General features: G+C 61.8%; 1 protein-coding gene and 1 long non-coding RNA gene across 2 annotated transcripts; both read left to right on the top strand.

Moving 5' to 3' along the window:
- Positions 1-1,600: 1,600 nt before the first annotated feature.
- On the top strand, positions 1,601-3,083 carry LOC309851422. The gene is made up of 3 exons (XR_014304770.1): positions 1,601-1,771; positions 2,199-2,358; positions 2,623-3,083. It is a non-coding gene; the product is annotated as an uncharacterized lncRNA (long non-coding RNA).
- A 10,267-nt stretch (positions 3,084-13,350) lies between these two features.
- LOC309852205 (uncharacterized protein) lies at positions 13,351-19,062 on the top strand (the record flags this gene model as incomplete). Its single annotated transcript, XM_082708502.1, has 4 exons — positions 13,351-13,521; positions 13,947-14,106; positions 14,371-15,046; positions 18,966-19,062. Exons 1-4 carry the CDS (start codon positions 13,387-13,389, stop codon positions 19,060-19,062), a joined length of 1,068 nt encoding a protein of 355 aa, XP_082564628.1. The 5' UTR covers positions 13,351-13,386.
- Positions 19,063-25,261: the final 6,199 nt, after the last annotated feature.

The raw sequence follows: 25,261 nt of genomic DNA, 5'->3' as shown, positions 1-25,261 counted from the left end.
GGAAATGCAGAAAGCTGGAAGACACACCGCGGAGCGCAAAAGCATCGCTCACAACCCTAGACCAGAGAAAGATCTCCCATGGGTCTGCTCCACTCCATGCTCCAAGTCTCTGGGTCCCACAGGGACAGAGACAGGGACAGAGACTAGACATGTGCAAGTTCAAGGGGGAGGAGAGGCACACAAGGGGTATGTGTCAGGAGATGCAGGAGCTCCCGGGGAAGGACTCAGGCAAAGGAAACCCTGGGGAGGCAGTGCTGGTCACCCTCAGCCTGGCAGGTGTCTGGTCTGGAGATCAGCAGCCCTGGGGAGAACGTGAGAAAGCAGAGGTCCGATGCAGGGCCCCTGGAGAGAAGGCGGACAGGCACTCCTGTCTGAGACAACAGTGAGCGGCACCCATCCCAGGCCACAGGCCCACCTATCACCTAGCAGGGCTCAGCCTGGGACTCACCCCCAGAATCTCTGGCTCGATTGGCCACGGATGTGTTTTCAGTAGGATTGGGCACAGCAGTGGTGAGACAGCAGGGAATGGAACAGTGTTCATGCCCAAGGAGGTGGAGGGGATCCTCATCCCCGTCCTCCTGACACAATGTCCTGGGGCTCCTTTCTCAGTGTTGTCTGAGGCACAGGATCGAGGCAGCCCCTCTGAGACCCCACTCCTGCCACCCTGCTCCTGGGGACATTCACAATAGTTTAAGGAGGACGTAGAGAGGATCCAGGATGACAGAGGGCCAAGGAGAAGGAAGGTCAGCACTGGGAGGACAGATGGACCAGCCCCGAGCCACCATGCAGGGCCTAATCCTAACCCGAACCAGAACACTAATACTAAGCCGAATCTGAACCGGAACTCGAACCCTAAACCATAACCCTAACACCGAACCTCAACGCGAACCCAAACCCTAACCTCAAGTCGTAAACCTGAACCCAAACCCGAACCCTAACCCTAACCCTAACACTAACACCTAAGCCTGACCAGGACCCTGACTGTGAGCCTGGCCCTAAACCTAACCATACCATGAAGCTGACCCTGACCCTAACCAAGAAACAAACCCGGACCCTAACACTGACCCTGAACCTGACGGTGGGCCTGACCCAAACCCTGACCGTAACACCAATGACGCTGACCCTAAACCTCACCCTGAACCGGACCCTAACACGGATCCTGACCCTAAACCTAACCCTGATTCTAAACCTAACCCTAACCCCTACACTAGCCCTAACCCTGACCCTAACACTGTCTAACCCTACCCTAACCCCAACCCTAAGACTAAACCTAACCCTAACCCCAAACCCTAACCCTGACCCTAACCCTGACCCTAAAACTAACCCTAACGCTAACCCTGACCTGACCCTATACTGAAACCTAACTAAACCCTGACTCTGACCCTAAGCCTGACCCTGACCGTGAACCTGACACTGACCCTAACACTAACTCTAACCCTAAACCCTAACCCTAACCCTAACCCTCAGGGAGCTCTCGTGGGAGCAGGAAGTCCGGTAAGGAGCCCCCAGGCAGTGGTGACCTCACTTCCCTGATGACACAGCCCAACGGAATTGGAACCCACGTATCCAGGCACCCACATTCCAGAGAAAACCCCCCTGCCCAGCTCATTTCTGGGCAGATCCTGAAGGAAGCGACATGTTCTGCTGCTGCCTACCGAAGCCCAGAGGATGCAGGCAGAGGAGAGCTCGCCCGCCAAACACGTCCCCCCACTGGGCAGGTCGTGTCAGGCTTCCCCGACGACTCTGGCCCTTTGGCAAAAAGAATCAAAAGGTGATACCGGGAGGCTCAGAGTCAGACAGCCCCACACCTTCTGACCGACCCGTGTAGGCCTACGTCTCCTCCCCGTGTGTGTGTGTGTGTGTGTGTGTGTGTGTGTGTGTGTAAAGAGAGCTCATGGGGGGGTGGAGACGCCCCAAGCAGGAGCAGGCTGATGAGGGTTCAGATGCCTGGTGGGCAGGTCATGTTCACACCCCAGGTTAAGGCTGGCAGGGTGGGACGGAGTGTGGGGGCTGCACCCTTCTACCCAGGGTTGATCCTGAGACCCTGCAGGGACGGGTCACTGACCCAGGTGCGGGGCTGTGCACACACAGGTCTGCGTGGGATCTGGGAGAAGCAGGGGCACTGGGCAGGAGCACGGTGGGTATGGCTGGGCAGGGCTCTGACGCCTCTTGCACACTCCCCGTCTCTGCCTTGGCAGGCCACGGATGAACTAGGAAGGAGGCGGGAAGACACGCACCCCTCCCCGACCACGGAGTCCCCGGTCCTGGGAAGGCCCTCGCTACCTCCCAGACCACTGCCCGCGGTACTCCACTGCACTGCGGTCCTGGACACGGAGCCCACGGAGGCCAAGTCCGAGGGTGAGAAGGCTGGGGTGGGGTGCCTGTGGCTGTGTGGGGAGGGGTCGGTGCTGGGCCCCACAGGGAGAAGCCCCCACAGGCCGGTGTGGGGCCAGGAGCCTCGACTAGGCTCGGAGCACCCAGGGGGTAGACTGCAGTCGGGGAGACGTCCCGGGGAGGGTTCCTTCGTGGCTGCGGCTTCTCCGGGAGGCCCCGGGCTGGGCTCTGTCTCTGCAAAGCCACAGGGAGAGGCAGGCCCGCGGGTGACCTTCTCTCCTCTCCCAGCTTCTCCAGTGGAGGAGCTAGACCCACTCCCAACTTCAGCCACTCCGGAGGGGCACATGGTGTCTGGAGTCACTTCGGCGGGAGACCGGGAGCCCACAGGTGCCCGGGCGCCTGCCCACGAAGATGCTGATGCTGTCCGGGGAGAGCTGGCTCCTGCTCCTGCCCCCACCGCTGCTCCTGCCACTCCCCCTGCCCCTGCCCCTGCCAGAGCGACTCCCACTTCCCCTGCCCCTGCCTGTGCTCCTGTTCTGGCCCATGACCCAGATCCTCCCTTGGTCCCACCCCTTCCCCGACCCCTCCCTGGGCCCCTGTTCCAGCCCCAGACCCAGCTCCTGCCCTTGACCTCGCCCAGGCCATCACCCCTGCCCTTGCCCCAGCTCCTGCCCCTGCCCCTGCCCCCGCCCCTATCCCTTCGCCTTTCCCTGCCAGGGCCACTGCCCAGGCACCTGCCCCTGCACGTGCCCCAGACCCAGGTCCTGCCCCTGCACCTGCCCCTACACCTGCTGCAGACCCAAATCCGAACCCTGTTCTTGCCCCTGCCACTGCCCCTGCCCCTGACCCTGACCCTGCCCCTGCCCCGGCCCCTGCCAGGAAGGCCTCCTCTTTCCCTGCCGGTGCCCCTGTTCCTGCCCCAGACCCAGCTCCTGCCCTTGACCCTGCACCAGTCATCACCAAGGCACTTGCCTCCGTTCCTGCTCCTGCTCCTGCTCTTGCTTTTGCTCCTGCTCCTGCCCCTTCCCCTGCCCCTGCATCTGCCCCTGCCCCTGCCCCTGTCCTATCTCTTTTCCCTGCCAGGGCCACTGCCCCTGCACCTGCCCCAGACCCAGATCCTACCCCTGGTCTTGCCCCTGGCCCTGCCCCTGCCCCTGCGTCTGCCCCTGCCCCTGCCCCTGCCAGAAAGGCCTCCACTTTCCCTATTCCTGCGCCAGACCCAGGCCCTGTCCCTGTGTCTTCCCCTTCAACTGCCGCCATCCCTTCCCCTGGCCCTGGCCGGAACACTGCCCCTTCCCCTGGCCCTGCCTAGGTCCCTGTTCCCGCCCCAGACCCAGCTCCAGCCCTTGACCTGGCCCAGGCCATCACACTTGCCCTTGCCCCAGCTCCTGCCCCTGCCCATTCCCCTGCTCCTATCCCGTCTCCTTTCCCTGACAGGGCTACTGCCCCTGCACCTGCCCCGGCACGTGCCCCAGACGCAGGTCCTGCCCCTGCACCTGCCCCTACACCTGCCGCAGACCCAAATCCTAACCCTGTTCTTGCCCCTGCCCCTGGCCCTGCCCCTGCTCCTGCCAGGAAGGCCTCCTCTTTCCCTGCCGGTGACCCTGTTCCTGCCCCAGACCCAGCTCCTGCCCTTGACCCTGCACCAGTCATCACCAAGGCACTTGCCTCCATTGCTGCTCCTGCTCCTGCTCTTGCTCCTGCTCCTGCCCCTGCCCCTGTCCTTTCTCTTTTCCCTGCCAGGGCCACTGCCCCTATACCTGCCCCAGACCCAGGTCCTACCCCTGGTCTTGCCCCTGGCCCTGCCCCTGCCTCTGCGTCTGCCCCTGCCCCTGACCCTGCCAGGAAGGCCTCCACTTTCCCTGTTCCTGCCCCAGACCCAGGCCCTGTCCCTGTGTCTTCCCCTTCAACTGCCGCCATCCCTTCCCCTGGCCCTGCCAGGAACACTGCCCCTTCCCCTGTCCCTGCCTAGGCCCCTGTTCCCGCCCCAGACCCAGCTCCTGCCCTTGACCTGGCCCAGGCCATCATCCCTGCCCTTGCCCCAGCTCCTGCCCCTGCCCATTCCCCTGCTCCTATCCCGACTCCTTTCCCTGCCAGGGCCACTGCCCCTGCACCTGCCCCGGCACGTGCCCCAGACCCAGGTCCTGCCCCTACACCTGCCCCTACACCTGCCGCAGACCCAAATCCTAACCCTGTTCTTGCCCCTGCCCCTGCTTCTGGCCCTGACCCTGACCCTTACCCTGCTCCTGCCCCTGCCAGGAAGGCCTCCTCTTTCCCTGCCGGTGCCCCTGTTCCTGCCCCAGACCCAGCTCCTGCCCTTGACCCTGCACCAGTCATCACCAAGGCACTTGCCTCCGTTCCTGCTCCTGCTCCTGCTCTTGCTCCTGCTCCTGCTCCTGCCCCTTCCCCTGCCCCTGCGTCTGCCCCTGCCCCTGTCCTTTCTCTTTTCCCTGCCAGGGCCACTGCCCCTGTACCTGCCTCAGACCCAGGTCCTACCCCTGGTCTTGCCCCTGGACCTGCCCCTGCCCCTGCGTCTGCCCCTGCCCATGCCCCTGCCAGGAAGGCCTCCACTTTCCCTGTTCCTGCCCCAGACCCAGGACCTGTCCCTGTGTCTTCCCCTTCAACTGCCGCCATCCCTTCCCCTGGCCCTGCCAGGAACACTGCCCCTTCCCCTGGCCCTGCTTAGGCCCCTGTTCCCGTCCCAGACCCAGTTCCAGCCCTTGACCTGGCCCAGGCCATCACACTTGCCCTTGCCCCAGCTCCTGCCCCTGCCCATTCCCCTGCTCCTATCCCGTATCCTTTCCCTGACAGGGCCACTGCCCCTCCACCTGCTGCGGCACGTGCCCCAGACCCAGGTCCTGTCCCTGCACCTGCCCCTACACCTGCCGCAGACCCAAATCCTAACCCTGTTCTTGCCCCTGCCCCTGCCCCTGCCCCTGCCCCTGCCCCTGCCAGGAAGGCCTCCTCTTTCCCTGCCGGTGCCGCTGTTCCTGCCCCAGACCCAGCTCCTGCCCTTGACCCTGCACCAGTCATCACCAAGGCACTTGCCTCCGTTCCTGCTCCTGCTCCTGCTCTTGCTCCTGCTCCTGCCCCTTCCCCTGCCCCTGCGTCTGCCCCTGCCCCTGCCCCTATCCATTCTCTTTTCCCTGCCAGGGCCACTGCCCCTGCACCTGCCCCAGACCCAGGTCCTACCCCTGGTCTTGCCCCTGGACCTGCCCCTGCCTCTGCGTCTGCCCCTGCCCCTGACCCTGCCAGGAAGGCCTCCACTTTCCCTGTTCCTGCCCCAGACCCAGGCCCTGTCCCTGTGTCTTTCCCTTCAACTGCCGCCATCCCTTCCCCTGGCCCTGCCAGGAACACTGCCCCTTCCGCTGGCCCTGCCTAGGCCCCTATTCCCGCCCCAGACCCAGCTCCTGCCCTTGACCTGGCCCAGGCCATCACCCCTGCCATTGCCCCAGCACCTGCTCCTGCCCATTCCCCTGCTCCTATCCTGTCTCCTTTCCCTGACAGGGCCACTGCCCCTGCACATGCCCCGGCACGTGCCCCAGACCCAGGTCCTGCCACTGCACCGGCCCCTACACCTGCCGCAGACCCAAATCCTAACCCTGTTCTTGCCCCTGCCCCTGCCCCTGCCCCTGCCCCTGCCCCTGCCCCTGCCCCTGCCAGGAAGGCCTCCTCTTTCCCTGCTGGTGCCCCTGTTCCTGCCCCAGACCCAGCTCCTGCCCTTGAACCTGCACTTGCCTCCGTTCCTGCTCCTGCTTCTGCTCCTGCTCCTGCTCCTGCTCCTGCCCGTTCCCCTGCCCCTGCATCTGCCCCTGCCCCTGTCCTTTCTTTTTTCCCTGCCAGGGCTACTGCCCCTGTACCTGCCCCAGACCCAGGTCCTACCCCTGGTCTTGCTCCTGGCCTTGCCCCTGCCTCTGCCAGGAAGGCCTCCACGTTCCCTGCCTGCGCCCCTTTTCATGCCCCAGACCCAGGCCCTGTCCCTGCGTCTTCCCCTTCAACTGCTGCCATTCCTTCCCCTGGCCCTGCCAGGACCACAGCCCCTTCCCCTGGCCCTGCCTAGACCCATGCTCCCACCCCAGACCCAGCTCCTGCCCTTGACCCTGAACCAGTCATCACCAATGCACTTGACCCAGTTCCTGCTCCTGCCCCTTCCCCTGCCCCTGCGTCTGCCCCTGCCCCTGCCCCTGTCCTTTCTCCTTTCCCTGCCAGGGCCACTGCCCCTGCACCTGGCCCAGACCCAGGTCCTACCCCTGGTCTTGCCCCTGGCCCTGCCCCTGCCCCTGCCAGGAAGGCCTCCACTTTCCCCGCCTGGACCCCTGTTTGCTCCAGACCCAGCCCCTGCCCCTGCGTCTTCCCCTTCAACTGCTGCCATCCCTTCCCCTGGCCCTGCCAGGACCACTGCCCCTTCCCCTGGCCCTGCCTAGGCCCCTGTTCCCGCCCCAGACCCAGTCCCTCTCCTTTGCTCCTGCTCCTTTCCCTGCCCTTGCCTGGGCTCTTGTTCCTGCCTCTGACCCAGCTCCTGCTCTGGATCCTGCACCGGCCACTACTGCTGACCCTGTCCCCGCCCCTAGCCCAACCCCTGCCCCAACACCATTCCTGTGGGCCTACCAGAACCTCATCCAGAGCCCACAACTCTGCGGGGAGATCTTCCCAGAAAAATGCCGTCAGTTCCATCCCCTGACCCCGACATCCCCCCAGATTGTTTCATCCCCCCTCCTTGTGTTCTTCCTCCCCTGTATGGAGTCACCGTTCTCGCCGCCGTCCATCTCCTCTATGCCGTGTATTATTTATTTTAAATAAAAGTTCTTGTTTTCCCTTGAACACGTCATGAGAATGAAGTGCATTCCCAACGCTGTGCCACCACGCCGCAGAACATCGTTGCAGGCTATCTCCTTCCCCAAAGGAGGAGACCCTGAGCCCAAGCCCTCCTGCCCATTGTTCCCCCCAGCCTGGCCCCTCGCAAGCCCTAAGCTGCTTTCTCTTTCTGTTCCTGCACGTGTTCTGGAGGTTTCTGGAAGTGGAATCCCTCAATAGGTGCCTTTGTGTCTGCACCTATTTTCAAAGGGCCCTTGTTTGGGGTTGGGTTAGGTTTGGTTTTTGTTTCTTCTCTCTGTTTGACATAGAATTTCCCTTCTTGGATGTTGAGACGCCCAATGGATTACAGAGGAGATGTCATCCTAGGGACCCCTTTAGGAATTCTGGGCACAATCTCGGGGCCAAGGCCCCTGTTCCTGCTGGGACACCACAGTCGGTCCCCAGACAGGACACGGCTGTTTCCTCCTGTGGCCCACACAGAAACCAGGGAAATGCAGAAAGCTGGAAGACACACCGCGGAGCGCAAAAGCATCGCTCACAACCCTAGACCAGAGAAAGATCTCCCATGGGTCTGCTCCACTCCATGCTCCAAGTCTCTGGGTCCCACAGGGACAGAGACAGGGACAGAGACTAGACACGTGCAAGTTCAAGGGGGAGGAGAGGCACACAGGGGGTATGTGTCAGGAGATGCAGGAGCTCCCGGGGAAGGACTCAGGCAAAGGAAACCCTGGGGAGGCAGTGCTGGTCACCCTCAGCCTGGCAGGTGTCTGGTCTGGGGACCAGCAGCCCTGGGGAGAACGTGAGGAAGCAGAGGTCCGATGCAGGGCCCCTGGAGAGAAGGCGGACAGGCACTCCTGTCTGAGACAACAGTGAGCGGCACCCATCCCAGGCCACAGGCCCACCTATCACCTAGCAGGGCTCAGCCTGGGACTCACCCCCAGAATCTCTGGCTCGATTGGCCACGGATGTGTTTTCAGTAGGATTGGGCACAGCAGTGGTGAGACAGCAGGGAATGGAACAGTGTTCATGCCCAAGGAGGTGGAGGGGATCGTCATCCCCGTCCTCCTGACACAATGTCCTGGGGCTCCTTTCTCAGTGTTGTCTGAGGCACAGGATCGAGGCAGCCCCTCTGAGACCCCACTCCTGCCACCCTGCTCCTGGGGACATTCACAATAGTTTAAGGAGGACGTAGAGAGGATCCAGGATGACAGAGGGCCAAGGAGAAGGAAGGTCAGCACTGGGAGGACAGATGGACCAGCCCCGAGCCACCATGCAGGGCCTAATCCTAACCCGAACCAGAACACTAATACTAAGCCGAATCTGAACCGGAACACCGAACCTCAACACGAACCCAAACCCTAACCTCTAATCGTAAACCTGAACCCAAACCGGAACCCTAAACCTAACCCTAACACTAACACCTATCCCTGACCAGGACCCTGACTGTGAGCCTGACCCTAAACCTAACCATACCCTGAAGCTGACCCTGACCCTAACCAAGAAACAAACCCTGACCCTAACACTGACCCTGACCCTGACAATGGGCCTGACCCAAACCATGACGGTAACACCAATGACGCTGATTTTAAACCTCACCCTGAACCGGACCCTAACACGGAACCTGACACAAAACCTAACCCTGATTCTAAACCTAACCCTAACCCCTACACTAGCCCTAACCCTGACCCTAACACTGTCTAACCCTACCCTAACCCCAACCCTTAGAATAAACCTAACCCTAACCCCAAACCCTAGCCCTGACCCTAACCCTGACCGTGAACCTCACCCTAACCCTAACCCTGACCTGACCCTATACTGAAACCTAATTAAACCCGACTCTGACCCTAACCCTCACCCTGACCGTGAACCTCACACTGACCCTAACACTAACCCTAACCCTAAACCCTAACTCTAACCCTAACGCCTAACCCTAACCCTAACCCTAAACCCTAACCATAACCCCACCCTAACCCTATCCCTAACCCCTAACCCTAAACCTAACCCTAATGCCTAACCCTAACCCTAACCCTAACCCTAAACCCTAACCCCAAACCTAACCCTAACCCTATCCCTAACCCCTAACCCTAACTTTAACCCTAACCCTAACCCAAACCCTAACCTAACCCTAATCCTAACCCTAAACCTAACCCTAACCCTAACACTAACACCTGCCGCAGACCCAAATCCTAACCCTGTTCTTGCCCCTGCCCCTGCCCCTGCCCCTCACCCTAACCCTAACCCTGCCCCTGCCCCTGCCCCTGCCCCTGCCCCTGCCAGGAAGGCCTCCTCTTTCCCTGCCGGTGCCCCTGTTCCTGCCCCAGACCCATCTCCTACCCTTGACCCAAGGCACTTGCCTCCGTTCCTGCTCCTGCTCCTGCTCTTGCTCCTGCTCCTGCTCCTGCTCCTGCCCCTTCCCCTGCCCCTGCGTCTGCCCCTGCCCCTGCCCCTGTCCTTTCTCTTTTCCCTGCCAGGGCCACTGCCCCTGTACCTGCCCCAGACCCAGGTCCTACCCCTGGTCTTGCCCCTGGCCCTGCCCCTGCCCCTGCGTCTGCCCCTGCCCCTGCCCCTGCCAGGAAGGCCTCCACTTTCCCTGTTCCTGCCCCAGACCCAGGCCCTGTCCCTGTGTCTTCCCCTTCAACTGCCGCCATCCCTTCCCCTGGCCCTGCCAGGAACACTGCCCCTTCCGCTGGCCCTGCCTAGGCCCCTGTTCCCGCCCCAGACCCAGCTCCTGCCCTTGACCTGGCCCAGGCCATCACCCCTGCCCTTGCCCCAGCTACGGCCCCTGCCCATTCCCCTGCTGCTATGCCGTCTCCTTTCCCTGACAGGGCCACTGCCCCTGCACCTGCCGCGGCACGTGCCCCAGACCCAGGTCCTTCCCCTGCACCTGCCCCTACACCTGCCGCAGACCCAAATCCTAACCCTGTTCTTGCCCCTGCCCCTGCCCCTGCCCCTGCCAGGAAGGCCTCCTCTTTCCCTGCCGGTGCACCTGTTCCTGCCCTAGACCCAGCTCCTGCCCTTGATTCTGCACTTGCCTCAGTTCCTGCTCCTGCTCCTACTCCTGCTCCTGCTCCTGCCTGTACCCCTGCCTCTGCGTCTGCCCCTGCCCCTGTCCTTTCTCTTTTCCCTGCCAGGGCCACTGCCCCTGCACCTGCCCCAGACCCAGGTCCTACCCCTGGTCTTGCCCCTGGCCCTGCCCCTGCCCCTGCCTCTGCCAGGAAGGCCTCCACGTTCCCTGCCTGCGCCCCTTTTCATGCCCCAGACCCAGGCCCTGTCCCTGCGTCTTCCCCTTCAACTGCTGCCATTCCTTCCCCTGGCCCTGCCAGGACCACTGCCCCTTCCCCTGGCCCTGCCTAGACCCATGCTCCCACCCCAGACCCAGCTCCTGCCCTTGACCCTGAACCAGTCATCACCAATGCACTTGATCCAGTTCCTGCTCCTGCCCCTTCCCCTACCCCTGCGTCTGCCCCTGCCCCTGCCCCTTTCCTTTCTCCTTTCCCTGCCAGGGCCACTGCCCCTGCACCTGCCCCAGACCCAGGTCCTACCCCTGGTCTTGCCCCTGGCCCTGCCCCTGCCCCTACCAGGAAGGCCTCCACTTTCCCCGCCTGGACCCCTGTTCCTGCCCCAGACCCAGCCCCTGCCCCTGCGTCTTCCCCTTCAACTGCTGCCATCCCTTCCCCTGGCCCTGCCAGGACCACTGCCCCTTCCCCTGGCCCTGCCTAGGCCCCCGTTCCCGCCCCAGACCCAGTCCCTCTCCTTTGCTCCTGCTCCTTTCCCTGCCCTTGCCTGGGCTCCTGTTCCTGCCTCTGACCCAGCTCCTGCTCTGGATCCTGCACCGGCCACTACTGCTGATCTTGTCCCCGCCCCTAGCCCAACCCCTACCCCAACACCTTCTCCTGAGGGCCTCCCAGACTTGCATCCAGAGCCCACAACTCTGCGGGGAGATCTTCCCAGAAAAATGCCATCAGTTTTCCATCCCCTGACCCCGACATCCCCCCAGAATGTTTCATCCCCCCTCCTTGTGTTCTTCCTCTCCTGTATGGAGTCACCGTTCTCGCCGCCGTCCATCTCCTCTATGCCGTGTATTATTTATTTTAAATAAAAGTTCTTGTTTTCCCTTGAACACGTCATGAGCATGAAGTGCATTCCCAACGCTGTGCCACCACGCCCCAGAACATCGTTGCAGGCTATCTCCTTCCCCAAAGGAGGAGACCCTGTGCCCAAGCCCTCCTGCCCATTGTTCCCCCCAGCCTGGCCCCTCGCAAGCCCTAAGCTGCTTTCTCTTTCTGTTCCTGCACGTGTTCTGGAGGTTTCTGGAAGTGGAATCCCTCAATAGGTGCCTTTGTGTCTGCACCTATTTTCAAAGGGCCCTTGTTTGGGGTTGGGTTAGGTTTGGTTTTTGTTTCTTCTCTCTGTTTGACATAGAATTTCCCTTCTTGGATGTTGAGACGCCCAATGGATTACAGAGGAGATGTCATCCTAGGGACCCCTTTAGGAATTCTGGGCACAATCTCGGGGCCAAGGCCCCTGTTCCTGCTGGGACACCACAGTCGGTCCCCAGACAGGACACGGCTGTTTCCTCCTGTGGCCCACACAGAAACCAGGGAAATGCAGAAAGCTGGAAGACACACCGCGGAGCGCAAAAGCATCGCTCACAACCCTAGACCAGAGAAAGATCTCCCATGGGTCTGCTCCACTCCATGCTCCAAGTCTCTGGGTCCCACAGGGACAGAGACAGGGACAGAGACTAGACACGTGCAAGTTCAAGGGGGAGGAGAGGCACACAAGGGGTATGTGTCAGGAGATGCAGGAGCTCCCGGGGAAGGACTCAGGCAAAGGAAACCCTGGGGAGGCAGTGCTGGTCACCCTCAGCCTGGCAGGTGTCTGGTCTGGAGATCAGCAGCCCTGGGGAGAACGTGAGAAAGCAGAGGTCCGATGCAGGGCCCCTGGAGAGAAGGCGGACAGGCACTCCTGTCTGAGACAACAGTGAGCGGCACCCATCCCAGGCCACAGGCCCACCTATCACCTAGCAGGGCTCAGCCTGGGACTCACCCCCAGAATCTCTGGCTCGATTGGCCACGGATGTGTTTTCAGTAGGATTGGGCACAGCAGTGGTGAGACAGCAGGGAATGGAACAGTGTTCATGCCCAAGGAGGTGGAGGGGATCGTCATCCCCGTCCTCCTGACACAATGTCCTGGGGCTCCTTTCTCAGTGTTGTCTGAGGCACAGGATCGAGGCAGCCCCTCTGAGACCCCACTCCTGCCACCCTGCTCCTGGGGACATTCACAATAGTTTAAGGAGGACGTAGAGAGGATCCAGGATGACAGAGGGCCAAGGAGAAGGAAGGTCAGCACTGGGAGGACAGATGGACCAGCCCCGAGCCACCATGCAGGGCCTAATCCTAACCCGAACCAGAACACTAATACTAAGCCGAATCTGAACCGGAACTCGAACCCTAAACCATAACCCTAACACCGAACCTCAACGCGAACCCAAACCCTAACCTCAAGTCGTAAACCTGAACCCAAACCCGAACCCTAACCCTAACCCTAACACTAACACCTAACCCTGACCAGGACCCTGACTGTGAGCCTGGCCCTAAACCTAACCATACCATGAAGCTGACCCTGACCCTAACCAAGAAACAAACCCGGACCCTAACACTGACCCTGAACCTGACGGTGGGCCTGACCCAAACCCTGACCGTAACACCAATGACGCTGACCCTAAACCTCACCCTGAACCGGACCCTAACACGGATCCTGACCCTAAACCTAACCCTGATTCTAAACCTAACCCTAACCCCTACACTAGCCCTAACCCTGACCCTAACACTGTCTAACCCTACCCTAACCCCAACCCTAAGACTAAACCTAACCCTAACCCCAAACCCTAACCCTGACCCTAACCCTGACCCTAAAACTAACCCTAACGCTAACCCTGACCTGACCCTATACTGAAACCTAACTAAACCCTGACTCTGACCCTAAGCCTGACCCTGACCGTGAACCTGACACTGACCCTAACACTAACTCTAACCCTAAACCCTAACCCTAACCCTAACCCTCAGGGAGCTCTCGTGGGAGCAGGAAGTCCGGTAAGGAGCCCCCAGGCAGTGGTGACCTCACTTCCCTGATGACACAGCCCAACGGAATTGGAACCCACGTATCCAGGCACCCACATTCCAGAGAAAACCCCCCTGCCCAGCTCATTTCTGGGCAGATCCTGAAGGAAGCGACATGTTCTGCTGCTGCCTACCGAAGCCCAGAGGATGCAGGCAGAGGAGAGCTCGCCCGCCAAACACGTCCCCCCACTGGGCAGGTCGTGTCAGGCTTCCCCGACGACTCTGGCCCTTTGGCAAAAAGAATCAAAAGGTGATACCGGGAGGCTCAGAGTCAGACAGCCCCACACCTTCTGACCGACCCGTGTAGGCCTACGTCTCCTCCCCGTGTGTGTGTGTGTGTGTGTGTGTGTGTGTGTGTGTAAAGAGAGCTCATGGGGGGGTGGAGACGCCCCAAGCAGGAGCAGGCTGATGAGGGTTCAGATGCCTGGTGGGCAGGTCATGTTCACACCCCAGGTTAAGGCTGGCAGGGTGGGACGGAGTGTGGGGGCTGCACCCTTCTACCCAGGGTTGATCCTGAGACCCTGCAGGGACGGGTCACTGACCCAGGTGCGGGGCTGTGCACACACAGGTCTGCGTGGGATCTGGGAGAAGCAGGGGCACTGGGCAGGAGCACGGTGGGTATGGCTGGGCAGGGCTCTGACGCCTCTTGCACACTCCCCGTCTCTGCCTTGGCAGGCCACGGATGAACTAGGAAGGAGGCGGGAAGACACGCACCCCTCCCCGACCACGGAGTCCCCGGTCCTGGGAAGGCCCTCGCTACCTCCCAGACCACTGCCCGCGGTACTCCACTGCACTGCGGTCCTGGACACGGAGCCCACGGAGGCCAAGTCCGAGGGTGAGAAGGCTGGGGTGGGGTGCCTGTGGCTGTGTGGGGAGGGGTCGGTGCTGGGCCCCACAGGGAGAAGCCCCCACAGGCCGGTGTGGGGCCAGGAGCCTCGACTTGGCTCGGAGCACCCAGGGGGTGGACTGCAGTCGGGGAGACGTCCCGGGGAGGGTTCCTTCGTGGCTGCGGCTTCTCCGGGAGGCCCCGGGCTGGGCTCTGTCTCTGCAAAGCCACAGGGAGAGGCAGGCCCGCGGGTGACCTTCTCTCCTCTCCCAGCTTCTCCAGTGGAGGAGCTAGACCCACTCCCAACTTCAGCCACTCCGGAGGGGCACATGGTGTCTGGAGTCACTTCGGCGGGAGACCGGGAGCCCACAGGTGCCCGGGCGCCTGCCCACGAAGATGCTGATGCTGTCCGGGGAGAGCTGGCTCCTGCTCCTGCCCCCACCGCTGCTCCTGCCGCTCCCCCTGCCCCTGCCCCTGCCAGAGCGACTCCCACTTCCCCTGCCCCTGCCTGTGCTCCTGTTCTGGCCCATGACCCAGATCCTCCCTTGGTCCCACCCCTTCCCCGACCCCTCCCTGGGCCCCTGTTCCCGCCCCAGACCCAGCTCCTGCCCTTGACCTCGCCCAGGCCATCACCCCTGCCCTTGCCCCAGCTCCTGCCCCTGCCCCTGCCCCCGCCCCTATCCCTTCGCCTTTCCCTGCCAGGGCCACTGCCCAGGCACCTGCCCCTGCACCGGCCCCAGACCCAGGTCCTAACCCTGTTCCTGCCCTTTCCCCTGCCCCTTCCCGTGCCCCTGCCTGAAAGGCCTCCACTTTCCCTATCAGTGCCCCTGTTCCTGCCCCAGACCCAGCTCCTGCCCTTGACCCTGCACCAGTCATCACCAAGGCACTTGCCTCCGTTCCTGCTCCTGCTCCTGCCCCTTCCCCTGCCCCTGCGTCTGCCCCTGCCCCTGTCCTTTCTCTTTTCCCTGACAGGGCCAATGCCCCTGCACCTGCCCCTGCACGTGCCCCAGACCCAGGTCCTGCCCCTGCACCTGCCCCTACACCTGCTGCAGACCCAAATCCGAACCCTGTTCTTGCCCCTGCCACTGCCCCTGACCCTGACCCTGACCCTGCCCCTGCCCCGGCCCCTGCCAGGAAGGCCTCCTCTTTCCCTGCCGGTGCCCCTGTTCCTGCCCCAGACCCAGCTCCTGCCCTTGACCCTGCACCAGTCATCACCAAGGCACTTGCCTCCGTTCCTGCTCCTGCTCCTGCTCTTGCTCCTGCTCCTGCTCCTGCCCCTTCCCCTGCCCCTGCATCTGCCCCTGCCCCTGCCCCTGTCCTTTCTCTTTTCCCTGCCAGGGCCACTGCCCCTGCACCTGCCCCAGACCCAGATCCTACCCCTGGTCTTGCCCCTGGCCCTGCCCCTGCCCCTGCGTCTGCCCCTGCCCCTTCCCCTGCCAGGAAGGCCTCCACTTTCCCTATTCCTGCGCCAGACCCAGGCCCTGTCCCTGTGTCTTCCCCTTCAACTGCCGCCATCCCTTCCCCTGGCCCTGCCAGGAACACTGCCCCTTCCCCTGGCCCTGCCTAGGTCCCTGTTCCCGCCCCAGACCCAGCTCCAGCCCTTGACCTGGCCCAGGCCATCACACTTGCCCTTGCCCCAGCTCCTGCCCCTGCCCATTCCCCTGCTCCTCTCCCGTCTCCTTTCCCTGACAGGGCTACTGCCCCTGCACCTGCCCCGGCACGTGCCCCAGACGCAGGTCCTGCCCCTGCACCTGCCCCTACACCTGCCGCAGACCCAAATCCTAACCCTGTTCTTGCCCCTGCCACTGCCCCTGACCCTGACCCTGACCCTGCCCCTGCCCCGGCCCCTGCCAGGAAGGCCTCCTCTTTCCCTGCCGGTGACCCTGTTCCTGCCCCAGACCCAGCTCCTGCCCTTGACCCTGCACCAGTCATCACCAAGGCACTTGCCTCCATTGCTGCTCCTGCTCCTGCTCTTGCTCCTGCTCCTGCCCCTGCCCCTGTCCTTTCTCTTTTCCTTGCCAGGGCCACTGCCCCTATACCTGCCCCAGACCCAGGTCCTACCCCTGGTCTTGCCCCTGGCCCTGCCCCTGCCTCTGCGTCTGCCCCTGCCCCTGACCCTGCCAGGAAGGCCTCCACTTTCCCTGTTCCTGCCCCAAACCCAGGCCCTGTCCCTGTGTCTTCCCCTTCAACTGCCGCCATCCCTTCCCCTGGCCCTGCCAGGAACACTGCCCCTTCCCCTGGCCCTGCCTAGGCCCCTGTTCCCGCCCCAGACCCAGCTCCTGCCCTTGACCTGGCCCAGGCCATCATCCCTGCCCTTGCCCCAGCTCCTGCCCCTGCCCATTCCCCTGCTCCTATCCCGACTCCTTTCCCTGCCAGGGCCACTGCCCCTGCACCTGCCCCGGCACGTGCCCCAGACCCAGGTCCTGCCCCTACACCTGCCCCTACACCTGCCGCAGACCCAAATCCTAACCCTGTTCTTGCCCCTGCCCCTGCTTCTGGCCCTGACCCTGACCCTTACCCTGCCCTTGCCCCTGCCAGGAAGGCCTCCTCTTTCCCTGCCGGTGCCCCTGTTCCTGCCCCAGACCCAGCTCCTGCCCTTGACCCTGCACCAGTCATCACCAAGGCACTTGCCTCCGTTCCTGCTCCTGCTCCTGCTCTTGCTCCTGCTCCTGCTCCTGCCCCTTCCCCTGCCCCTGCGTCTGCCCCTGCCCCTGTCCTTTCTCTTTTCCCTGCCAGGGCCACTGCCCCTGTACCTGCCTCAGACCCAGGTCCTACCCCTGGTCTTGCCCCTGGACCTGCCCCTGCCCCTGCGTCTGCCCCTGCCCATGCCCCTGCCAGGAAGGCCTCCACTTTCCCTGTTCCTGCCCCAGACCCAGGCCCTGTCCCTGTGTCTTCCCCTTCAACTGCCGCCATCCCTTCCCCTGGCCCTGCCAGGAACACTGCCCCTTCCCCTGGCCCTGCTTAGGCCCCTGTTCCCGTCCCAGACCCAGTTCCAGCCCTTGACCTGGCCCAGGCCATCACACTTGCCCTTGCCCCAGCTCCTGCCCCTGCCCATTCCCCTGCTCCTATCCCGTATCCTTTCCCTGACAGGGCCACTGCCCCTCCACCTGCTGCGGCACGTGCCCCAGACCCAGGTCCTGTCCCTGCACCTGCCCCTACACCTGCCGCAGACCCAAATCCTAACCCTGTTCTTGCCCCTGCCCCTGCCCCTGCCCCTGCCCCTGCCCCTGCCCCTGCCCCTGCCAGGAAGGCCTCCTCTTTCCCTGCCGGTGCCGCTGTTCCTGCCCCAGACCCAGCTCCTGCCCTTGACCCTGCACCAGTCATCACCAAGGCACTTGCCTCCGTTCCTGCTCCTGCTCCTGCTCTTGCTCCTGCTCCTGCCCCTTCCCCTGCCCCTGCGTCTGCCCCTGCCCCTGCCCCTATCCATTCTCTTTTCCCTGCCAGGGCCACTGCCCCTGCACCTGCCCCAGACCCAGGTCCTACCCCTGGTCTTGCCCCTGGACCTGCCCCTGCCTCTGCGTCTGCCCCTGCCCCTGACCCTGCCAGGAAGGCCTCCACTTTCCCTGTTCCTGCCCCAGACCCAGGCCCTGTCCCTGTGTCTTTCCCTTCAACTGCCGCCATCCCTTCCCCTGGCCCTGCCAGGAACACTGCCCCTTCCGCTGGCCCTGCCTAGGCCCCTATTCCCGCCCCAGACCCAGCTCCTGCCCTTGACCTGGCCCAGGCCATCACCCCTGCCATTGCCCCAGCACCTGCCCCTGCCCATTCCCCTGCTCCTATCCTGTCTCCTTTCCCTGACAGGGCCACTGCCCCTGCACATGCCCCGGCACGTGCCCCAGACCCAGGTCCTGCCACTGCACCGGCCCCTACACCTGCCGCAGACCCAAATCCTAACCCTGTTCTTGCCCCTGCCCCTGCCCCTGCCCCTGCCCCTGACCCTGCCCCTGCCCCTGCCCCTGCCAGGAAGGCCTCCTCTTTCCCTGCTGGTGCCCCTGTTCCTGCCCCAGACCCAGCTCCTGCCCTTGAACCTGCACTTGCCTCCGTTCCTGCTCCTGCTTCTGCTCCTGCTCCTGCTCCTGCTCCTGCCCGTTCCCCTGCCCCTGCATCTGCCCCTGCCCCTGTCCTTTCTTTTTTCCCTGCCAGGGCTACTGCCCCTGTACCTGCCCCAGACCCAGGTCCTACCCCTGGTCTTGCTCCTGGCCCTGCCCCTGCCTCTGCCAGGAAGGCCTCCACGTTCCCTGCCTGCGCCCCTTTTCATGCCCCAGACCCAGGCCCTGTCCCTGCGTCTTCCCCTTCAACTGCTGCCATTCCTTCCCCTGGCCCTGCCAGGACCACAGCCCCTTCCCCTGGCCCTGCCTAGACCCATGCTCCCACCCCAGACCCAGCTCCTGCCCTTGACCCTGAACCAGTCATCACCAATGCACTTGACCCAGTTCCTGCTCCTGCCCCTTCCCCTGCCCCTGCGTCTGCCCCTGCCCCTGCCCCTGTCCTTTCTCCTTTCCCTGCCAGGGCCACTGCCCCTGCACCTGGCCCAGACCCAGGTCCTACCCCTGGTCTTGCCCCTGGCCCTGCCCCTGCCCCTGCCAGGAAGGCCTCCACTTTCCCCGCCTGGACCCCTGTTTGCCCCAGACCCAGCCCCTGCCCCTGCGTCTTCCCCTTCAAATGCTGCCATCCCTTCCCCTGGCCCTGCCAGGACCACTGCCCCTTCCCCTGGCCCTGCCTAGGCCCCTGTTCCCGCCCCAGACCCAGTCCCTCTCCTTTGCTCCTGCTCCTTTCCCTGCCCTTGCCTGGGCTCTTGTTCCTGCCTCTGACCCAGCTCCTGCTCTGGATCCTGCACCGGCCACTACTGCTGACCCTGTCCCCGCCCCTAGCCCAACCCCTGCCCCAACACCATTCCTGTGGGCCTACCAGAACCTCATCCAGAGCCCACAAGTCTGCGGGGAGATCTTCCCAGAAAAATGCCGTTAGTTCCATCCCCTGACCCCGACATCCCCCCAGATTGTTTCATCCCCCCTCCTTGTGTTCTTCCTCCCCTGTATGGAGTCACCGTTCTCGCCGCCGTCCATCTCCTCTATGCCGTGTATTATTTATTTTAAATAAAAGTTCTTGTTTTCCCTTGAACACGTCATGAGAATGAAGTGCATTCCCAACGCTGTGCCACCACGCCGCAGAACATCGTTGCAGGCTATCTCCTTCCCCAAAGGAGGAGACCCTGAGCCCAAGCCCTCCTGCCCATTGTTCCCCCCAGCCTGGCCCCTCGCAAGCCCTAAGCTGCTTTCTCTTTCTGTTCCTGCATGTGTTCTGGAGGTTTCTGGAAGTGGAATCCCTCAATAGGTGCCTTTGTGTCTGCACCTATTTTCAAAGGGCCCTTGTTTGGGGTTGGGTTAGGTTTGGTTTTTGTTTCTTCTCTCTGTTTGACATAGAATTTCCCTTCTTGGATGTTGAGACGCCCAATGGATTACAGAGGAGATGTCATCCTAGGGACCCCTTTAGGAATTCTGGGCACAATCTCGGGGCCAAGGCCCCTGTTCCTGCTGGGACACCACAGTCGGTCCCCAGACAGGACACGGCTGTTTCCTCCTGTGGCCCACACAGAAACCAGGGAAATGCAGAAAGCTGGAAGACACACCGCGGAGCGCAAAAGCATCGCTCACAACCCTAGACCAGAGAAAGATCTCCCATGGGTCTGCTCCACTCCATGCTCCAAGTCTCTGGGTCCCACAGGGACAGAGACAGGGACAGAGACTAGACACGTGCAAGTTCAAGGGGGAGGAGAGGCACACAGGGGGTATGTGTCAGGAGATGCAGGAGCTCCCGGGGAAGGACTCAGGCAAAGGAAACCCTGGGGAGGCAGTGCTGGTCACCCTCAGCCTGGCAGGTGTCTGGTCTGGGGACCAGCAGCCCTGGGGAGAACGTGAGAAAGCAGAGGTCCGATGCAGGGCCCCTGGAGAGAAGGCGGACAGGCACTCCTGTCTGAGACAACAGTGAGCGGCACCCATCCCAGGCCACAGGCCCACCTATCACCTAGCAGGGCTCAGCCTGGGACTCACCCCCAGAATCTCTGGCTCGATTGGCCACGGATGTGTTTTCAGTAGGATTGGGCACAGCAGTGGTGAGACAGCAGGGAATGGAACAGTGTTCATGCCCAAGGAGGTGGAGGGGATCCTCATCCCCGTCCTCCTGACACAATGTCCTGGGGCTCCTTTCTCAGTGTTGTCTGAGGCACAGGATCGAGGCAGCCCCTCTGAGACCCCACTCCTGCCACCCTGCTCCTGGGGACATTCACAATAGTTTAAGGAGGACGTAGAGAGGATCCAGGATGACAGAGGGCCAAGGAGAAGGAAGGTCAGCACTGGGAGGACAGATGGACCAGCCCCGAGCCACCATGCAGGGCCTAATCCTAACCCGAACCAGAACACTAATACTAAGCCGAATCTGAACCGGAACACCGAACCTCAACACGAACCCAAACCCTAACCTCTAATCGTAAACCTGAACCCAAACCCGAACCCTAAACCTAACCCTAACACTAACACCTATCCCTGACCAGGACCCTGACTGTGAGCCTGACCCTAAACCTAACCATACCCTGAAGCTGACCCTGACCCTAACCAAGAAACAAACCCTGACCCTAACACTGACCCTGACCCTGACAATGGGCCTGACCCAAACCATGACGGTAACACCAATGACGCTGATTTTAAACCTCACCCTGAACCGGACCCTAACACGGAACCTGACACAAAACCTAACCCTGATTCTAAACCTAACCCTAACCCCTACACTAGCCCTAACCCTGACCCTAACACTGTCTAACCCTACCCTAACCCCAACCCTTAGAATAAACCTAACCCTAACCCCAAACCCTAGCCCTGACCCTAACCCTGACCTGACCCTATACTGAAACATAATTAAACCCGACTCTGACCCTAAGCCTCACCCTGACCGTGAACCTCACACTGACCCTAACACTAACCCTAACCCTAAACCCTAACTCTAACCCTAACCCTAACGCCTAACCCTAACCCTAACCCTAAACCCTAACCATAACCCCACCCTAACCCTATCCCTAACCCCTAACCCTAACCCTAATGCCTAACCCTAACCCTCACCCTAACCCTAAACCCTAACCCCAAACCTAACCCTAACCCTATCCCTAACCCCTAACCCTAACTTTAACCCTAACCCTAACCCAAACCCTAACCTAACCCTAATCCTAACCCTAAACCTAACCCTAACCCTAACACTAACACCTGCCGCAGACCCAAATCCTAACCCTGTTCTTGCCCCTGCCCCTGCCCCTGCCCCTCACCCTAACCCTAACCCTGCCCCTGCCCCTGCCCCTGCCAGGAAGGCCTCCTCTTTCCCTGCCGGTGCCCCTGTTCCTGCCCCAGACCCATCTCCTACCCTTGACCCAAGGCACTTGCCTCCGTTCCTGCTCCTGCTCCTGCTCTTGCTCCTGCTCCTGCTCCTGCTCCTGCCCCTTCCCCTGCCCCTGCGTCTGCCCCTGCCCCTGCCCCTGTCCTTTCTCTTTTCCCTGCCAGGGCCACTGCCCCTGTACCTGCCCCAGACCCAGGTCCTACCCCTGGTCTTGCCCCTGGCCCTGCCCCTGCCCCTGCGTCTGCCCCTGCCCCTGCCCCTGCCAGGAAGGCCTCCACTTTCCCTGTTCCTGCCCCAGACCCAGGCCCTGTCCCTGTGTCTTCCCCTTCAACTGCCGCCATCCCTTCCCCTGGCCCTGCCAGGAACACTGCCCCTTCCGCTGGCCCTGCCTAGGCCCCTGTTCCCGCCCCAGACCCAGCTCCTGCCCTTGACCTGGCCCAGGCCATCACCCCTGCCATTGCCCCAGCTACGGCCCCTGCCCATTCCCCTGCTGCTATCCCGTCTCCTTTCCCTGACAGGGCCACTGCCCCTGCACCTGCCGCGGCACGTGCCCCAGACCCAGGTCCTGCCCCTGCACCTGCCCCTACACCTGCCGCAGACCCAAATCCTAACCCTGTTCTTGCCCCTGCCCCTGCCCCTGCCCCTGCCAGGAAGGCCTCCTCTTTCCCTGCCGGTGCACCTGTTCCTGCCCTAGACCCAGCTCCTGCCCTTGATTCTGCACTTGCCTCAGTTCCTGCTCCTGCTCCTACTCCTGCTCCTGCTCCTGCCTGTACCCCTGCCTCTGCGTCTGCCCCTGCCCCTGTCCTTTCTCTTTTCCCTGCCAGGGCCACTGCCCCTGCACCTGCCCCAGACCCAGGTCCTACCCCTGGTCTTGCCCCTGGCCCTGCCCCTGCCTCTGCCAGGAAGGCCTCCACGTTCCCTGCCTGCGCCCCTTTTCATGCCCCAGACCCAGGCCCTGTCCCTGCGTCTTCCCCTTCAACTGCTGCCATTACTTCCCCTGGCCCTGCCAGGACCACTGCCCCTTCCCCTGGCCCTGCCTAGACCCATGCTCCCACCCCAGACCCAGCTCCTGCCCTTGACCCTGAACCAGTCATCACCAATGCACTTGATCCAGTTCCTGCTCCTGCCCCTTCCCCTACCCCTGCGTCTGCCCCTGCCCCTGCCCCTTTCCTTTCTCCTTTCCCTGCCAGGGCCACTGCCCCTGCACCTGCCCCAGACCCAGGTCCTACCCCTGGTCTTGCCCCTGGCCCTGCCCCTGCCCCTGCCCCTACCAGGAAGGCCTCCACTTTCCCCGCCTGGACCCCTGTTCCTGCCCCAGACCCAGCCCCTGCCCCTGCGTCTTCCCCTTCAACTGCTGCCATCCCTTCCCCTGGCCCTGCCAGGACCACTGCCCCTTCCCTTGGCCCTGCCTAGGCCCCCGTTCCCGCCCCAGACCCAGTCCCTCTCCTTTGCTCCTGCTCCTTTCCCTGCCCTTGCCTGGGCTCCTGTTCCTGCCTCTGACCCAGCTCCTGCTCTGGATCCTGCACCGGCCACTACTGCTGATCCTGTCCCCGCCCCTAGCCCAACCCCTACCCCAACACCTTCTCCTGAGGGCCTCCCAGACCCGCATCCAGAGCCCACAACTCTGCGGGGAGATCTTCCCAGAAAAATGCCATCAGTTTTCCATCCCCTGACCCCGACATCCCCCCAGAATGTTTCATCCCCCCTCCTTGTGTTCTTCCTCTCCTGTATGGAGTCACCGTTCTCGCCGCCGTCCATCTCCTCTATGCCGTGTATTATTTATTTTAAATAAAAGTTCTTGTTTTCCCTTGAACACGTCATGAGCATGAAGTGCATTCCCAACGCTGTGCCACCACGCCCCAGAACATCGTTGCAGGCTATCTCCTTCCCCAAAGGAGGAGACCCTGTGCCCAAGCCCTCCTGCCCATTGTTCCCCCCAGCCTGGCCCCTCGCAAGCCCTAAGCTGCTTTCTCTTTCTGTTCCTGCACGTGTTCTGGAGGTTTCTGGAAGTGGAATCCCTCAATAGGTGCCTTTGTGTCTGCACCTATTTTCAAAGGGCCCTTGTTTGGGGTTGGGTTAGGTTTGGTTTTTGTTTCTTCTCTCTGTTTGACATAGAATTTCCCTTCTTGGATGTTGAGACGCCCAATGGATTACAGAGGAGATGTCATCCTAGGGACCCCTTTAGGAATTCTGGGCACAATCTCGGGGCCAAGGCCCCTGTTCCTGCTGGGACACCACAGTCGGTCCCCAGACAGGACACGGCTGTTTCCTCCTGTGGCCCACACAGAAACCAGGGAAATGCAGAAAGCTGGAAGACACACCGCGGAGCGCAAAAGCATCGCTCACAACCCTAGACCAGAGAAAGATCTCCCATGGGTCTGCTCCACTCCATGCTCCAAGTCTCTGGGTCCCACAGGGACAGAGACAGGGACAGAGACTAGACATGTGCAAGTTCAAGGGGGAGGAGAGGCACACAAGGGGTATGTGTCAGGAGATGCAGGAGCTCCCGGGGAAGGACTCAGGCAAAGGAAACCCTGGGGAGGCAGTGCTGGTCACCCTCAGCCTGGCAGGTGTCTGGTCTGGAGATCAGCAGCCCTGGGGAGAACGTGAGAAAGCAGAGGTCCGATGCAGGGCCCCTGGAGAGAAGGCGGACAGGCACTCCTGTCTGAGACAACAGTGAGCGGCACCCATCCCAGGCCACAGGCCCACCTATCACCTAGCAGGGCTCAGCCTGGGACTCACCCCCAGAATCTCTGGCTCGATTGGCCACGGATGTGTTTTCAGTAGGATTGGGCACAGCAGTGGTGAGACAGCAGGGAATGGAACAGTGTTCATGCCCAAGGAGGTGGAGGGGATCCTCATCCCCGTCCTCCTGACACAATGTCCTGGGGCTCCTTTCTCAGTGTTGTCTGAGGCACAGGATCGAGGCAGCCCCTCTGAGACCCCACTCCTGCCACCCTGCTCCTGGGGACATTCACAATAGTTTAAGGAGGACGTAGAGAGGATCCAGGATGACAGAGGGCCAAGGAGAAGGAAGGTCAGCACTGGGAGGACAGATGGACCAGCCCCGAGCCACCATGCAGGGCCTAATCCTAACCCGAACCAGAACACTAATACTAAGCCGAATCTGAACCGGAACTCGAACCCTAAACCATAACCCTAACACCGAACCTCAACGCGAACCCAAACCCTAACCTCAAGTCGTAAACCTGAACCCAAACCCGAACCCTAACCCTAACCCTAACACTAACACCTAACCCTGACCAGGACCCTGACTGTGAGCCTGGCCCTAAACCTAACCATACCATGAAGCTGACCCTGACCCTAACCAAGAAACAAACCCGGACCCTAACACTGACCCTGAACCTGACGGTGGGCCTGACCCAAACCCTGACCGTAACACCAATGACGCTGACCCTAAACCTCACCCTGAACCGGACCCTAACACGGATCCTGACCCTAAACCTAACCCTGATTCTAAACCTAACCCTAACCCCTACACTAGCCCTAACCCTGACCCTAACACTGTCTAACCCTACCCTAACCCCAACCCTAAGACTAAACCTAACCCTAACCCCAAACCCTAACCCTGACCCTAACCCTGACCCTAAAACTAACCCTAACGCTAACCCTGACCTGACCCTATACTGAAACCTAACTAAACCCTGACTCTGACCCTAAGCCTGACCCTGACCGTGAACCTGACACTGACCCTAACACTAACTCTAACCCTAAACCCTAACCCTAACCCTAACCCTCAGGGAGCTCTCGTGGGAGCAGGAAGTCC

Source organism: Mustela nivalis, assembly GCF_964662115.1.
Source record: "Mustela nivalis genome assembly, chromosome: 17".
In the NCBI taxonomy this organism is placed as follows: domain Eukaryota; kingdom Metazoa; phylum Chordata; class Mammalia; order Carnivora; family Mustelidae; genus Mustela; species Mustela nivalis.
This window is presented reverse-complemented; position numbering and strand designations above follow the sequence as displayed.